This window comes from Botrytis fragariae (genome assembly GCF_013461495.1).
Source record: "Botrytis fragariae strain BVB16 chromosome Unknown tig00000012, whole genome shotgun sequence".
In the NCBI taxonomy this organism is placed as follows: domain Eukaryota; kingdom Fungi; phylum Ascomycota; class Leotiomycetes; order Helotiales; family Sclerotiniaceae; genus Botrytis; species Botrytis fragariae.
In genome coordinates this window covers 975,524-990,921 of record NW_023500989.1, presented here as the reverse complement: position 1 = coordinate 990,921, position 15,398 = coordinate 975,524, and the positions used below count along the sequence as shown (strand labels likewise).

General features: G+C 43.1%; 6 protein-coding genes across 6 annotated transcripts; 5 read left to right on the top strand and 1 right to left on the bottom strand.

Moving 5' to 3' along the window:
• Positions 1-236: 236 nt before the first annotated feature.
• Positions 237-1,693, top strand: Bfra_002533 (putative thymidylate kinase protein; the record flags this gene model as incomplete). Its single annotated transcript, XM_037332951.1, has 2 exons — positions 237-336; positions 456-1,693. The coding sequence occupies 2 exons, from the start codon at positions 237-239 to the stop codon at positions 1,691-1,693; spliced, it is 1,338 nt and encodes a 445-aa protein (XP_037195079.1).
• Positions 1,694-4,470: 2,777 nt separating this feature from the next.
• On the bottom strand, positions 4,471-5,382 carry Bfra_002532 (putative rnase iii domain protein; the record flags this gene model as incomplete). Its single annotated transcript, XM_037332950.1, has 3 exons — positions 4,471-4,617; positions 4,676-4,923; positions 4,983-5,382. The coding sequence occupies 3 exons, from the start codon at positions 5,380-5,382 to the stop codon at positions 4,471-4,473; spliced, it is 795 nt and encodes a 264-aa protein (XP_037195078.1).
• Positions 5,383-5,662: 280 nt separating this feature from the next.
• Positions 5,663-10,698, top strand: Bfra_002531 (putative h3 k56 histone acetylation protein kat11 protein; the record flags this gene model as incomplete). The annotated part of the gene is made up of 6 exons (XM_037332949.1): positions 5,663-7,325; positions 8,133-8,527; positions 8,581-9,081; positions 9,148-9,482; positions 9,947-10,217; positions 10,264-10,698. 6 exons carry the CDS (start codon positions 5,663-5,665, stop codon positions 10,696-10,698), a joined length of 3,600 nt encoding a protein of 1,199 aa, XP_037195077.1.
• A 1,620-nt stretch (positions 10,699-12,318) lies between these two features.
• Positions 12,319-13,257, top strand: Bfra_002530 (uncharacterized protein; the record flags this gene model as incomplete). The annotated part of the gene is made up of 2 exons (XM_037332948.1): positions 12,319-12,711; positions 12,790-13,257. The coding sequence occupies 2 exons, from the start codon at positions 12,319-12,321 to the stop codon at positions 13,255-13,257; spliced, it is 861 nt and encodes a 286-aa protein (XP_037195076.1).
• A 9-nt stretch (positions 13,258-13,266) lies between these two features.
• Positions 13,267-14,072, top strand: Bfra_002529 (uncharacterized protein; the record flags this gene model as incomplete). Its single annotated transcript, XM_037332947.1, has 3 exons — positions 13,267-13,332; positions 13,746-13,838; positions 14,052-14,072. 3 exons carry the CDS (start codon positions 13,267-13,269, stop codon positions 14,070-14,072), a joined length of 180 nt encoding a protein of 59 aa, XP_037195075.1.
• A 2-nt stretch (positions 14,073-14,074) lies between these two features.
• Positions 14,075-14,987, top strand: Bfra_002528 (uncharacterized protein; the record flags this gene model as incomplete). Its single annotated transcript, XM_037332946.1, has 2 exons — positions 14,075-14,341; positions 14,490-14,987. The coding sequence occupies 2 exons, from the start codon at positions 14,075-14,077 to the stop codon at positions 14,985-14,987; spliced, it is 765 nt and encodes a 254-aa protein (XP_037195074.1).
• Positions 14,988-15,398: the final 411 nt, after the last annotated feature.

The window sequence follows — 15,398 nt, the reverse complement described above, 5'->3', positions numbered from 1 at the left end:
CTTTTTCTTCCTTTTCCTGCCACCACCTTTTTTGAAATCCTTCCTACCAAATACTCGAAGCACAGCATCATAGTTAATTATCTACTTCTATCCAAATCTTGAAAATTTCATTTCACTCATTTACTCAAACTCATTGATAACCATTGATCTAAACATCATTCGAAAAGGAAAGAATTGAAGAAAGATAAACAATCGGAAAAACCAAATTGATCCCTGTCTCATCAGAGATCGCAATCATGACTTCACATATGCCAATGGGAACGACTAGACAACCGTTTGCTCCATTGAATAGTTCTCGTCTACAGAATATCACGAGTATCAAGAATCGTCAAAATGGTATGCCAAAAGTCCACTTCATCGGAATAGCAGTACCTGTCTCTCGACTGCTACAATTCTCTCGTTCTTTCCTACTTGGCATGATCTACATATGAACATGATACTTACATCCTACCTAGCTCTATCACCCAACAATACCTCGCCTAAACGCAAAGCTACATCATTCGAATCTGACGATGATTCCGAAAACGTTGATCCTATATTCTTCGAATCTCCCAAGCGATCCAAGGCTGTTGAGGAAACTAAAGATACCTACTCAAAACCTACAAGCTACTTCTTGACCAAAGCCCCTCCCTCTCCTACCGAAGCGTCGCTTACCTCTCCTCTCAAACCTATCAAATCTACCACTCAGCGAAAGGTTCTACAAACTCGTACTCAAACACCAAAAGCGACCACCACAGCCCCAAAATCTACACCCCTTACCGCTCCAGCAGGCCGTTCACCCACTAGAAAGCGCGTCGGAATCCTCAATAATCACCGTCGTGCTTCCGGTTCAATAACCCGCGTTGATCCTCCCAAATTCTCCACCTCAAAGCCTAGCGGCCTTAGCTTCTCAATCGATGCCGCTCTTTCAGGAACCATTCCATCTTACGGCGCACGTCAACGTCAACGTCAAGTTCTCTCTTCCAAGGGCACGAAGGCCCAAACCTCTCAGAAAGAAGTCCCCTCTTCCCTTCATGCATCCGAAGGCAAATCATCCTGGTTCTTCCAAATTCATGAAGACACTGAAGAGGAACACGCGACCAATCTCATGGAACATAGTACTGGCATTCTCGATATTTCCTCCGACGAAGAAACACTTACGAGATTGAGAGATGAGAGAGGCAAAGAAAATGTTCCACCTCTAGACGATATTTCTCAAACGCGTACTTCGCTTACTGCTTTCGCTTCGAGTTCTTCTATGTCTCGTAAAGATGATATGGAGATTAGAGAAATGAAAATGAGGATTAAGATGCAACAAAAGAAACGAAGGGAAATAGAAGAGGGTGCTATTGATGTTGATAGAGCTCCATTGGGAGAGATGAGGAAAGAAGATTTCTACGCAGAAGGTTGTGATGAGAAGAGTGTTTTTATCATCCTTCCGGATCCTGAACCTGAGGTGTCAGCCGAGGAAGAAGAAGCTGAGAAAGAGAAGGAAGCTCCTTTGGAGCAAGAAGATCAAGTTCCAGAACCACAAACCACAAACTCATTGCCAGAGCCGGTTTCCACGGCTTACACGCCTGGAAAGGGAAAGGGAAAGGGAAAGGAAATCGATATCGAGTTTCTCATGCAAAAGAAAGTGGTAGAACCGATGGAGAAACCGGAAGCGGATTTCGTTGTTTGGGAAAGTGGAAGTGCGAAGGATGAAAATGAATGAGTTAGATCATTGAGAAGGGAGTGTGTATGAGTTTACGAGCCATGTGTATGATTTTTTGCGAGGGCACTTTGGGATTGTACTTGGAGGAGTTAATTACTTGTTTCCAGGCTTGTTTGGTTGTATATGGATGGATCAATGGGTGGACGGAATGGTTGCAGGGTTACTTGGTTGTGTGGTTATATTTGCATATATTGGCTTCTTATCGTGTTGTTTCTATGTATGGTTCTGTCTGTATTTGTGTTTGGAAGTTTGGGAAGTTTGGGAGGAGGTTTTAGTAGATGGAAAGCCATTTGACATTGCGATTGCTACTGCTAGTGCTACTACTAGTGGAAGAACCAAAAAAATAAGTTGATCTTATAAGTACAATTTTTATTCGACCTAGATGTTTGTGATTATCTTGATGTGATGTTTGAAAGATGGTGCAATGCAGTGAAGTGAAGTGAAAATGTATTTGAAAAAAAATGCATATACAAAAAAATCGTAGAAAATATATTGAATTCGAAAAGGGATAGAGGGGTTGGAGGGTGCGGGGTGAGGGTGAGGGCTGGAAGTGAGATTTTTGATACGTTGTGTGGGGGAGGGAAGTGGGGAGGAGGGGCATTGATTCGCTTGGTGATAGGGGGAGGGGGAGGGGTAGAGGAGCGGGGTAGAGATATGAGGATACATAATGGGAATGATTCTGGGAATGTGAAGATATGAGGATGTATGAAGGTTGTATCCATACTGTATACTGTATATGTGTGTACTTGTGTGTGAGGGGATGAATGGATGGAGTAGGTGGAGTAGGGGATGAGGAGAGGGGATGGTGCTGTCGTTTGTAGGGTGGGTGGGTAAGGGTGGGATATTGATATTTTTGAATTTTGGGGGTGAGTTAGGGAGGGATGATTGGTTGGGAAGGTTGGAGCTTGGAGCTTGGAGCTTGCTTGGGGGCAGGAGGGAAGAGAGGGTTGGCAGTTGGTAGTTGGCGGTTGTTGGGTTCTTGGGTTCTTGGGCTCTTGTTGGTTATGGTGGTTGTGGGTTTGTAGTAGTGTAGTAGTGTGCTTTGTTTAGTTTGGTGTATGTGGGTTTTATGGCTGGCTGGCTAGGGGAGAGTTCTTCTTCTGTGGTTGTATGGGAGTTGGAGTAGTCACTACTACCAATAGTATTGAGGTTTGGTTAGATGCTTGGTTCTGGAGGTCTTGGTATTGGTAGGTGTATTGTTTGGCTAATGGACTGTTCGGTATTTTCTGTGTGTGGTGTGGTGTGGTATTGTGATGTGATGAGTGGGATTGTAGATTGCCTGTGTGGATTCTGGAGGGGATGGAAAATGAGGAATCGAGAAATTGATATTTGAATGGCATAATGGGTGGGAAATAAGAGGTAGCTGGGTATAGATGATGGATGATTGATCTTGGATGGATAGTTGATTGAGGGGAATTGGGGAGGAATATTATATATATCTTATGGTTTGGAAGTGTGAGATAGCTCATGGGAAAGGCTGGATTTCGTGTGCGAGGTTCATTCTGTCTCATGTCTCAGATGCGTTTGGACTGTCCATGTACGAGATTTGAGATGGGATTTTTGAAGGCTTGATGGGAGGTTGTTTGAAGGCTAGGTAAGTCTAGTTTTGATAATTGGAAAGCGGGCTCACACATGATCTTTATCACTCGCACAGCTTGTGGACGGGTTCCTTGAGGGCAGGATGATGCTTTTGTTAAGATCAAGGTGTGACGACGATATTGATGCACTGTGATGTTTGTGTGAGTTGCAACTGGTCTCCTCTTACCACAACCCTTGAACTGCCCATTCACTCCTCCCATCTCGCCAATTCACCCTTCCATCTGTTATTCACTCACTATCCACTTCCGAGAACACTCTCATCCCACTTACTTCCATCCCATCTCATCATCCCCACCCGCATCCACAAAAACCATGAAACTCCTCAATCAGAACCCTCCTCTCTTTCCCCTCTCTTCCCTCAGAAGGAATTCTTTTTTACAAGAATCAAAACTAGCGAAAGACCAGGCCATAGGGCTCTTCATTCCCCAACGAATTCCAATACCTACACAAAGTAGGACATGCATCAATGTACTGATGAGTCACAAGATTGTCCATGTTCAATCATATTCAATACCATTGCGCCATAGACGTTTATGTGTTCAGATATTGGGAGAGTAGTGCTTGGGATTATATTTGAGGAATGGATGGTTGGGTGATGGGTTGATTTGTGTGAAGAGGATTGGGAAGATGGGAGGTGAGGTTGAGGAGTGCGGGGGACTTGTGTATTGTTTGATGAGAAGAGGGTGGAGAATGTGTCTGAGGGCATGGTAGGAGAATGGCGAAAAGCTTTACTGAAGGGTGTCTTTCTGCTAAGATCGTGTTTGGGACGTAATTGCGAAGAGGGGTTGCTTGAAAGGGAATATTGTAGAGATTGATGTCATTTTATTGAAAATGGTTGTAATTTCATGTCTCAATGTAAATGCTCCAACCATGAAATGACACGGAAGTTAATCGATTAGACAGTTCATTTTACCGTCTTCAATTTACAACTTGATGCAAAGAACAATTGCAAATTTGACAACGAAATTGCACAATTGGAGATCGATGATATGGAGATTGAATTGGTTGAGAATTTTGGAGGCCGAGGAAGTATGTGATAAATTTGTACACCCACTGTTGTGTCCCTGCTCCCACAGATGCACCGTCAATAATATGCTACTCACAACTCGTGAGTTTTTAGTAAGTATTTTACAATATGTATTCTACATCCGTATCATTCATACATGTGATATACACATCTATGATATACCAAGAGGCTTCAATATTCTCTCTCGCGCCACTCTTGTTGCAGCATCACCACCCTTCTGTAATGCGATTGCTCCAATAATAGCGTACAATGAAGTGGCTAGTACGAGCTCAAGACCAGACTTCTCGAGATTATCCTTCTGTAAAGGGAATTAGTAGCCGTATGGATACGTCTCGTAGAAGAACACTCCAACTTACCATTCTAGGTTCCCATCGAATAATATCTGGCATGCCCATCTGAGTAGCCAAATTCGCCAACCTCTCCTTGCTTAAAATATCATCCACCTTAACATTGGTCAAGTTTGGCAAACCGTCCAGAGCAGGGTGTGAAAATGGCTCCTCAATTTCTGTTCCCTGGCCGTCTGTTTCCTGAGGTAATTGAGTTTTTGTCGCAACCGGTGATTGTAATAAAACCAAACTTGTCTGTAAGTTCAATATCCTACGTCCTGCATATTATAGACTCAGTATACGTTCAGCCATTCGCAACGTAAATTAGGATACGCACCGAAATATGCCAATCGATCATTGAATCCTCTTCTTCCTTGATCAAAACTCTTATGTGTAATCGCAAGCCATTTTACTTCGTCTGTGAGTACTTCATCGCCTCCCCGTCCAAGAAATTGGATGTAAAATCGATTTAATCTTTCTGGATCGCTATTGACTTCCCATGTGGGTATATCGTGGTTTGCTCTCGGGTTGAAGGGTAATTTCATCTGTGGTGGTGTGTATGACCATCTTGGTCTTGCCCCTCGTTCTTCATTATATTGGGTATCTGATCTCGAGGCTGATATTGAAAATTGTCGGACGGTATTTGAGCGGGAGGATATGGGAGTCGCGCATGAGCATCTTTGACGTGCTTGCCGGGTGAGGGATTGAAGTGATCGGGTGGTAGTTTTGGATGCCATTGCTATGTATGATTTGTGGTTAATCGTCGTGCAAATACCCCCTCCTCTAGCAAAATAATTCCTCGATGTTGAAAGCTCAAGATTTCTGGAAACTTTATCTAGACGCTAAACTTCTTTTGTTCTAGATTGAGTTTCGCGTCCATCATTGTGCCGACTCGCCGACGCGTCTCACAAAGAACGACTTCATTTAAAATTCCATAAGTACTCGAGTGATTTAAGCTATTAGACTCTTAATTTATGATCATGAAATTCATGAAATAACTTACAATATTGTTTTGCTATGGCTACTCAAGGGAGTGTTGGTTCGAAAGAATCAGTTGCATCTTCCGTTCTCATACAACGACTTGCTTCTGTCCTTCCTAAAGACGTCACTTTTAAGATCTACCATCTATCTACCCCTCCAACCAAAACCTCATCATTATATTCTGCACCACCGAATAGTCGACCCGATAGAACTTACTGCGAAAGCCATTTTCTTACAGTTTCAATTAGAACTCCTTCTAAACAAGATGCATCTGAATTACTCGAAGTACTAGTTTTTGCAATCGAGATCCTGATTTATTCCACCGCATACGATACTACATTTTTTGTTTCAAAGGCTGATTCAACTGGTTATCTTCACCTTCTAAATCTACCCAAAGGAACGCCTTCTCCCATAAGGGATATCAGTGCTACATTCTTACAACATTTAGTCGAGCAACATCAAAGGGAAAATATTCAAAGTATTGTCTCCCTTTTCGCACGAGCTCAAGATCAATATCTCTTCCCAGGGAGCATTGAATATAGTGGAAAGCATGTGTTGGACGACAGAGGCTTGGTGCGCTGGTGGTGTCGAGTTCTTGACCCCCTGATAGAGCAGACGGAAACCTCGAATGATTTGCGAAAATCACAATGGGACTCGGTGAAGGGCTTTTTAATTGTGCCTGGGCAGGACAATTACGAGACCAGGTCATATCTTCCAGCAAGAGCAAAGGTACAGACTGCGCAGAGCTCCTGGACCATTGGGCACCCACTTCGACAAATTTCAAGACATGCAGACGATGTTCCTCCACGATGTCTAGTCCCACATTATCCTGACGATCCAAAAGCAAGATTTCTTGACGAATTGGATGATGAAATAGGAAGGGGAAAGGATGATTCGAATGGACAATGGAAGAGTGTGAGAAATATTGATCAATTTTGGGAGATGATGGCATATAGACAAGAATGTTCAGCCGGTCGACTTGTTGGATTTATATGGATTGTTTTTACACCACCAGTTCGACATGATCACGGAGGTCTTGTAATTGGCAGCAGCCAAACTTCAACATTAGCTAACAATAATCAAGAGCTCAGCTCATCGTTTCTATCTATTCCAGACACTACACCAGCCATTTCCACTCCAACGACAGCGTTTACTAGCTCGAATCCAGCTCAGCAGTCACCTTCGAAGCGAAGTGATGTTTTTTCAGTCGTTAAGGAACCTAGTCATTTGTCAAAGACTTCCGCCCAACGCAAGAAGAAAAAATTGTCTGGGCTTATCGTTCCCAGACAGCCACGCATTAAGACTGAGAATAAAAATTACTTGTTAGAAAGACCCGAGAGTACCGCATACTATACTTGGAAACCAGAAGGTCGCGGTCAAGTTATCGTTGACGAAACGGATTATCATCGAATTAATGAATTGCTGCTTCGACTAGACTTTGCCGATCTAGACCTAGCAAGTTCGAGTTCGAAAAGATGGATCAACGAAGTCCGTTCCGGTGCTGGAAGCATGGGCGATACATGGGGCCAATTAGTCACAGGAACCAAAGTAACAGAGATTACAAATGAGACGAGTGGCGGAGGCGTTACAACTCTTAATGTAGGGCTTGTGCGAAAGAAAAGGAAATCGAGCACAGATGAGCCCCACGAGCCCACTCCTACCGTGACAACGACCCCACAGGTCAATGTGCTTGGAGCTGGTATGATTAGAAAAAGGGTAAAAAATTAACGTGGCTATCATTACGCCTGGTGTATATTTGGTATAGTTAAAGGTCTGCATTCGAACGGAGTTGGATACAAGGGGTGTTCCCGAGATATGAATACCCAGGATATGGATCACGGATAATCAAGGCAATTATCATTTCGCATTTTTATACAACACTCACGTGAATTCGAAACACAATCGCGAAGCACTGATGCAGTGGCTTCTCAATAACCCTGGCCAAATGCGCCGGCCTTGTAGATCCACATTTCCCCAGGTCCGGCACAGCCTTCTCCTTACGTTATTTATGAATCCGTAGGGGAGAACTTTGAATAGACTACGAGTAGCTGATGAACTTCAGGATTGCGACAAAGTTGCCGTTTCATCTGACCCCATTTTTAAAGCGGTAAAGTAGGTAAGCGAGACCTCCTTTACTTCGCCACATTATTCGGGTGCACAATTGGTCTATTCGTACACGGATGCCATGTGATATTTAATCTTTTTTACGCCCCGACCAATGAGAGATCATACGTAATTAGTCAGCTACACTTCCTACGTCAAGGAGAGCTGTAGTATCTCACCACCTGCTTAGACCATTGCTGTTTCCTTTCTCATATATGAACCTAGATTTCTCAATGATCTTAACTTTCTTAGCTAGTACCGGTCATTTTCCCTTTCTTTCTGCAATACCCTGTAATATTTTGTATTGACTTTCCTTTGAGCTATCTTCACTTATCCCTGTTGATTATACCAACAAATTCTCTATTGCCTCAAACAACGACGATGATGTTCTCTCGTCTCATAGTCTTAGCATCGACAGTCTTTATCGTTACCAATGCTCTCGCTCTGAGTACCAAAACTACACATTCAAGCCCTACTGCAGCTCCAACGATTTTGCAGCGTGATGCGACTACCACTGCTTCACCTGCATCCACAAGTCCACTTTATTTTCTAACGACGAATTACATTACCATTGCGGGGGTAACAAATGCACATGTGACTATCCCAGCCAAAACAGTATCTTTTGCAGTTCCTACCTGCATAGAAACACTTACGCCGGACAAAAATGGATATCTGCCCCCGGGTACATGCAACGCTCTCTATGATTATTATCCTAGCTCTACATCAGCTATAGCTTTCGCTGCCATCTTCGGAGTTCTTACTCTAGCTCACATCACACAAGCATTCTTTTACAGGAAGGTATTTGCTCCCTTTATCCCAAAATTTAAACCCGAAATTGACATGTCACACAGGCATATAGTTTTCTCATGGTTTCAGCATCCATCTGGGGTCTCACCGCCTTCATACTCCGTATTGTATCAACCTACAACCAACAAGATAACGTCCTTGAACTCATGTCTTCCATCTTCGCTTCGACTATCTCGCCCTTGATCAATGCCTATTACTTCATTCTTCTAGGACATCTCGTACATCACTATCTCTCAAGTCGTTCTCTTCTTGGTATTCGTGCTCATTTCATCGCGCTCCCATTTTTAGTGTTGAATGGAGTGGCCTTTGTGCTAGAAATTGTGGGTGCAACAATGATGGAAAAGAGGAATTTCGAACGGGAACAGAGGAATGCAGATCATGTTCACATTGGAGGCTTGGGCATGCAAATGCTGGTAATTCTTATGTTTTTGGGCGTGCTTGTGACATTTTGGAGAGAAATGAATGGGCTAGGACGAAGGGGTGTTATGGGAACAGGGTGGAAGGGCTTACTGGGAGCAATGTTCGGAGTGTTATGTCTTATTATGGTAAATCCTCTATCCTTACCGTAAAATGATATCGTCTAGACAGTAGTACTAACGCAGACCCCACAGATCCAGATATTCTTCTCCATCGCTCGATTCTCCATCGGAGACAAGACAGCGAGTTCCCTCTCCACCCATGAAGTATATTTCTACATCTTTGAAATAGTCCCGGCAGTTCTAGCTATAAGCATCATGAATGCACTTCACCCTGGTCGAATCATGACAGGAGAAGAGAAAATGGAGAGTCTTTGGAGTGTTCTCATGTGTTATTTACCTTTCTGTAGATCGAGAAGTAAAGCGAGAAAAAACAATGATGCGGGCTCGATTGCTAGCTCAAAAGAATTAATTGATTTAGATGAGGAGGGGTTTGAGGGGAAATTTGATAAGAACGATGAACCGCCGAGGTATACCCCTTTGTGAACTGGACTTAGCTTTGGTATTTGCATACAATGGTATAGAGAGATTGCTCATTTTATATTTTGTATTTTGTTTATCCAAATTTTCTACTTCTGTGCAATGTAATGCAAGATCCCGGTGCATTTCATGGCCTAAGTCTTCAAGGGATAATTGCAAAGTGAGCCGTGGAAAAGCAAGTTAGGCTATCACATATTGGCTCATTCATATCACAAAATGTCAACTCGAAAATTTCCAAACATCCTGATCCGTCAGTTGATCAGTTGCATGCCCGCTAGCACTCGACTCCTTTCTTTATCATAACAAGATATATCAAGCAAAGTCCCATCATCTTCTGTGAGCTAAATCTATGATCTACTTGCGAAGTTCCGATGCCGAGCACAAAGAAAAAGAAGTCGATTCGTGCAATTGACATGGACGACTCTGACGACTTCGAAGACATACTTAACTGCAGTAATTCCAAAATGTTACGACATCCTACCATCTTGGAGCCAGGGATAATGGTGCAGACAGTGAAGGGAAACGAAGTCACTCAGCGATGGGGACTCCCGACTCCCTGTGAATGTAAAGGCCGCGACAATACTGCAGACGTCATAGTCTCAGCCATTGAGTTCTGGAAACCTTCCGCACGTTTAAAGCTGTTGGATCTCGGGGTATCTCAATTTTACTGGACTGAATCTGCTCATAGGGTCTTTTCCGTCAAAAGATCTTGGAATTTTGTGCGAGTATGTGTCCTTCAAATCGCGACTATTTCTACTAAGACTAAGCTAGGTCACATTCAAAGAACAGGCCCTATCCTATCACATCCATAATGATGGTAGATGGCAGCTACTGGCATCTGGTGGGTTGGGCTTTGAGCAGATTTGCACTACGGATCATGATGAAGAAAACTGGCATAAGTGTCAAATTTCGAAAAGTGACCGAATATTGGCTGGTAGATTGGGTAGCTACCTCCCCTGGCACCAAGAACGTCTCAAAGAGTTCAAATTCGAGTGTTACATCACTGCGCACAATGGAATATGGATAGCCATCGACAGATTAGAGGCTGCTGGCGGCGCGGCGAACAAAAACTCGGCTCCAAAGCGAGTATCCTTACAGTCACACAGCGATACCGAAATTGAGACCACAATCAATGCCACTGCCACCAAGAAAACGGATCAAACTCATCTGCAAGGAACAAAGAAGAGAAAGGGCGTAGCAGAATGACTGGGTTGATGAACAGGCTTCAGCAGAAATATTCAAGATGATGCGCTTGGGAAGTAATCTACGGGATGGAATGGGGTGAGAGAGAATCATTATGCGGACCTTCGTTAGTATCTGGTAGTATTCAATCAAGAGTTGGGGATAGCGAGCAAGTTTTGATTTGGTATCATGATATGTGACCTGCATGATTATTATTCTCCATTTCCGCAAATTCGACCAACGAAAAGCGGCTGACGCAGCAATGCTCATTCATTCGGGAATATACATATCTGAGCCCTGAAGATCTTTAGGCAACAGTAAGGTAGATGCTCTTTTTTTGTTGGTTTAGTCTGTGTTACACATCTTTTGAGCTTGTTTGCATTTTATAAGGGACTTGAATTTTCCTTATGTCTATGACTTGCAAACAATACTGAGTAAAGGGTAGTACTACCTAGATTGCCGGGGAAGTATGTATAAAGAAATAGCCACACAGAAGACATAGGAATTTTGGAGAACTAGAACTGGCTAGAGTGAATGTGTATGGAATGAATCGCTTGGTCAATAGATCATTCCTCAGTTTATCCTCTTAATCATATCATGTTATGTGGCAATAGATAAACTGGAGGCTTAAAGCTCTCCATTGTGGAGAGGCTTCGTTTGTAGAATTATGTCATTTGCTGGAAACTTTGATGAAGGGATGCACTTTACCGAGATATGTAGGGGTCTCATTGGTTGGATGTCAAGTTCACTGCACTCGAAACTTCATTTGTTGGCTCACACTCAATTAACGAGGTGCTGGTTTCAAAATACAAACGATCAGGGTATCGGAAGTCGCTCTACGCTCCGAAGGAAGAGAGAACTGTAGGATCCCACGAATGAGTCAATCTCGGTGTGAAGGCTTTGAGAATACTGGACGCAAGTTTCCGACGAAATGTATCTGCCTATGGTGGCGGTGTCCATGCACGCTTCCGACCCTTCAATATGCCTTTAACTGGGCGATTGATTTTCAGTTCGAGCATGCAGTTTACACGGATTGCTTATATTCTGACTACTTTTTTCGGTCGTTCGTAGGTAGATCACAAATTTTCTAGAGGCAGTTTTTCGAAACCCCTCATCTCCAGACAGTTGCGTGGCTAGAGTATTTGGAGCGTGGAATCACAGAGACCGTGGATCCAAGTAACCAAAAAAAGAAAGGGTTACTAGATGAAATACAGTTGCGCTTCTTCCGCTTGATGGTACGCAAGGGTTTTCGATCACTATTTGGGGGACTAGGGAGAGGAATTTGGGAATGGTAAAGAACATACTAAGCCTATTTTGAGAAGAGAATACTGTGTAGTTGCAGCAAAGTAAAAGCAAGGAAATTTTGGCGTCGAATTTAAGGTATCCATTGCAGCCTCACAATGAAAAGCTTTAGTTGGACTATTTTGTGGTGGCGGGCAAACATGATCCTTGTGGTTGTATTCTTGAATAAGAAACTACTTCGGCACCTTTCCGTGCCAAAGACTGGTATCCGTAGCCCGAGCTTGGTAAATGCTCGTTTCCTCATCTACCGAGATTTCAGAGTGCTGAATTTCCATAATTCCGACTTCTCCTAATAACTTTCGTGAACTCACACTCCTTCCATCTCACTACCTACCTCCAGAAATGGCCGATTCGAGTATCAAAGAAGGGACTGCCAAGCGACTTGACGTTAAGTACAAATGCAAAGTTAACCTTCCCGCCGATACTCCTTCGGGACACCCACACATAATCAAATGGAATGCTGGAGTTGACAAGGACAAAATTCCACGCGATTTGTTTACAGTTGACGTAATTGCTACTATTCTCTATGAATTCAACCCGTCGGCTCTCAGTCATTTGCTCGATGTTCAAGAGGGACAGTTTTATTGCTGGTGGGAAGCAAACGGGCATATCAAGGAATCTGAGAACGGTAGAGAGGATCAGAGTGAAACCGTGGATAGCGAGAGCAAGGAATCCGGGGACTTGTTGCCAGAATATATACACATTCATCGCGTAGGACAGTTTGTTCGAGTCAGGGTGAGTAGCTTCCTGTAAAATATGTGTGGAAAAGACATGTATAGCGCTGTGAATATCCCTCTGATGACTTAATCATAGATCGTTCGTTATGTGGGTCGTTTCTTTGATTTGGAAGTAAATTATGCTATCTGCGATAAGGGTAAATGGGAGATTGTGAGCTCTCAGAATCGGAGTCATGATGAGAAATATTACCTATATACCAGCTCTCCAGATCTTTGCAAAGCACACGACCATAAATTAGCAAGAGTGATCTTCCGCGAGTCAGCTTTCGAAGACAAGAAGAACATGCAAATAGGCTACCACCGAGACTATGGGCTTGAAAAAGGAGCCGGGGCTCCAAAATATTCCAGACGCAAGACACAAACCGTCTCAAATGTGGGCCGTATCACCGAAGTTTCTGAAAAGGTTCAAGAAAGTGAATTTGGTTCCGGAGGTAGTAGTAGATACGTGGAAGAGATGTCTGAGGTTCAAGGTCGGCTGGACAAACTTCAGAAGTCAGTCGAGGAGTTGACAAGCTATTTGAAGAAGAGAAAGCGCGATGATTGAGAGGATACGATGGCGGGCTTGGCATGGAAATGGGGGTTTGAATATGGCTTGCCTATGGAGGAGATGAGAAATCTTGTGTGTTCACATAACTTAGGCTGTCACATCAGATGGTAGAGGAAGGAGATCGTCGGATTGCACGCAAACGATAAACAAAACATAGAGGGAAAACTTCCGACCAAATCTGATTTTTTTATGGCTTGAATTTGCTTATCAAATGATCGAAACATTGAAGACTGCTATAGAATACTTGAATACTGAGTTTGTAAGTCTGAAGGATCGTTCTCCTCTCGATTCTGAGTCGAAACAGTTTTCAGTTAGTGACACTCGATTTTTGTAAATCATTTATTGCTTGCAGCATGTGATTGGTTCTGTTCTCATGTCCTCGGGATTTCTCTCAAATCTTCTCAGACTTTGTCTATTCCACGAAGAAAAAGGAGCTGAACAAATTGACAGAAAAAAAAGGCACATTAAATCGATGAATCGTCAAGTATATTCATACTATCACCACCGAATACTACTCCAGAACAGCCAAAGTAAACCTAGAAAATCCTGCTGTGCTCCGGTCTAGCTTTCATATGCAGGTCAAGAGCCTATCTCAAGCTACCCCTGGAAAAAGCTAGGTACAATTGATTTCTTTGCCCAAAACAAAGCTCAAGAGATTTAAGGAGCGAAGAAATGTTCTCCCAGAAAATCCTTTAGTAACACAATATATGATAGCACTAAGCTAATCCCCTTCTTTCATTTATTCTTGGCATTTAAGACACCACACTCTATACTTCATTTCATCGATACAGCCTAAGAAAAGCCCAGAATAACTATGGAGGACGGATTCTGTAAAAAGATTGACCTGAACCTCAATATTAGCATCGATCTTCCGGCAGATGCCCCTGAAGGCCATCCTCATCTCCCCAATGTCAAGAGACCTCGAAACGATATTCATCCCGAAAAATGTAAGGAGATCAGATCCACGCAAATTGAATTCCCGAAAGATTTGTCTTTGATCAATGTCATAGCAACTACAATCTTCGACTGGAAACCGGCAGCACTTCATCACCTCCTCAACCTTGAAACGAACAATTTTATTGTGCAGCTAAATGGGAAGAGGGCAGTGTAGAATATAATGCATGGAATAGATTCATGTACGTACACCGCTTGGACCAGTATGTTAGAACTGCAGTGAGTCCTTCTGATGAATTAATGTGGTGAAGAGATTTGACTAATCGCAGATCCAGATTGTGGGAATTACTGCGGGGGCAGAGGTATCTTATCGTATTTGTAATGATCAGAAATGGGAGATTATAAGCGCCCAAAATCACGATACTAAGGACAGTTGCATTTACTGGGTGCCTCTAGACCCTGTAAAGAGATGTGCCTGCGATGAGACCGAGAAGAGAATGGCCCAACTTGTATCTCAACAATATCTGGTCGATGTTGTATTCCAAAATATGATTTTTCCGGTTTTGATCTACGAGCCTGAAGCTAAGAGTACGAAGAGGCAGAAATTGAAGGGATTTACTACAAGCGAGCTCATCGATGTCTGGCGGGAGTCAAATACTGGGAGCAGCTCTGACACTTTGATGGAAGGAAACACAAATGCAAGGGTTGCCGAGCTTGAAGCCCAGATATTGGTGCTGAAGAAATCGATCAAGGAACTGACTGGTCCAGCAAGAAAAAGGCGTTGGGAGGACCAATCGGAAAGTGTTCCGCGCATAAATTTAGAGTGGAAATAGTGTCTAAGTTGTGCAATGAAACCATAATTGAGCATCAATATGAAAGTGCATCGTATAAGAAATGTAGAGGTCAACCAAAAGAAGGTTGCCCATGTGCCAGGAACTCTTGGTAGTATGGATACACAATACTGATCAGGATGGATCCACAATGAATTATGTTTGGCTACTCAAAACTTGGAAACATGTGCTTTGCATTTTGAAGAAAATTTGCCTGAGAAAAAAATAAAAACGACACGACAATTGTGCAAGGCCCCCTCTGGTTTTCACGCCCTGACAAGCATAGTAGGGATAATTATTAAGGGCAGGAATAGTAGAGTGCAAACAAATGTTTGCGATCGAGGTATCATGCTGTGAGAACCCGCATTAATTAGAGTTTGATAGTTCCCTGAAATGGCATACAGACCGAAATCA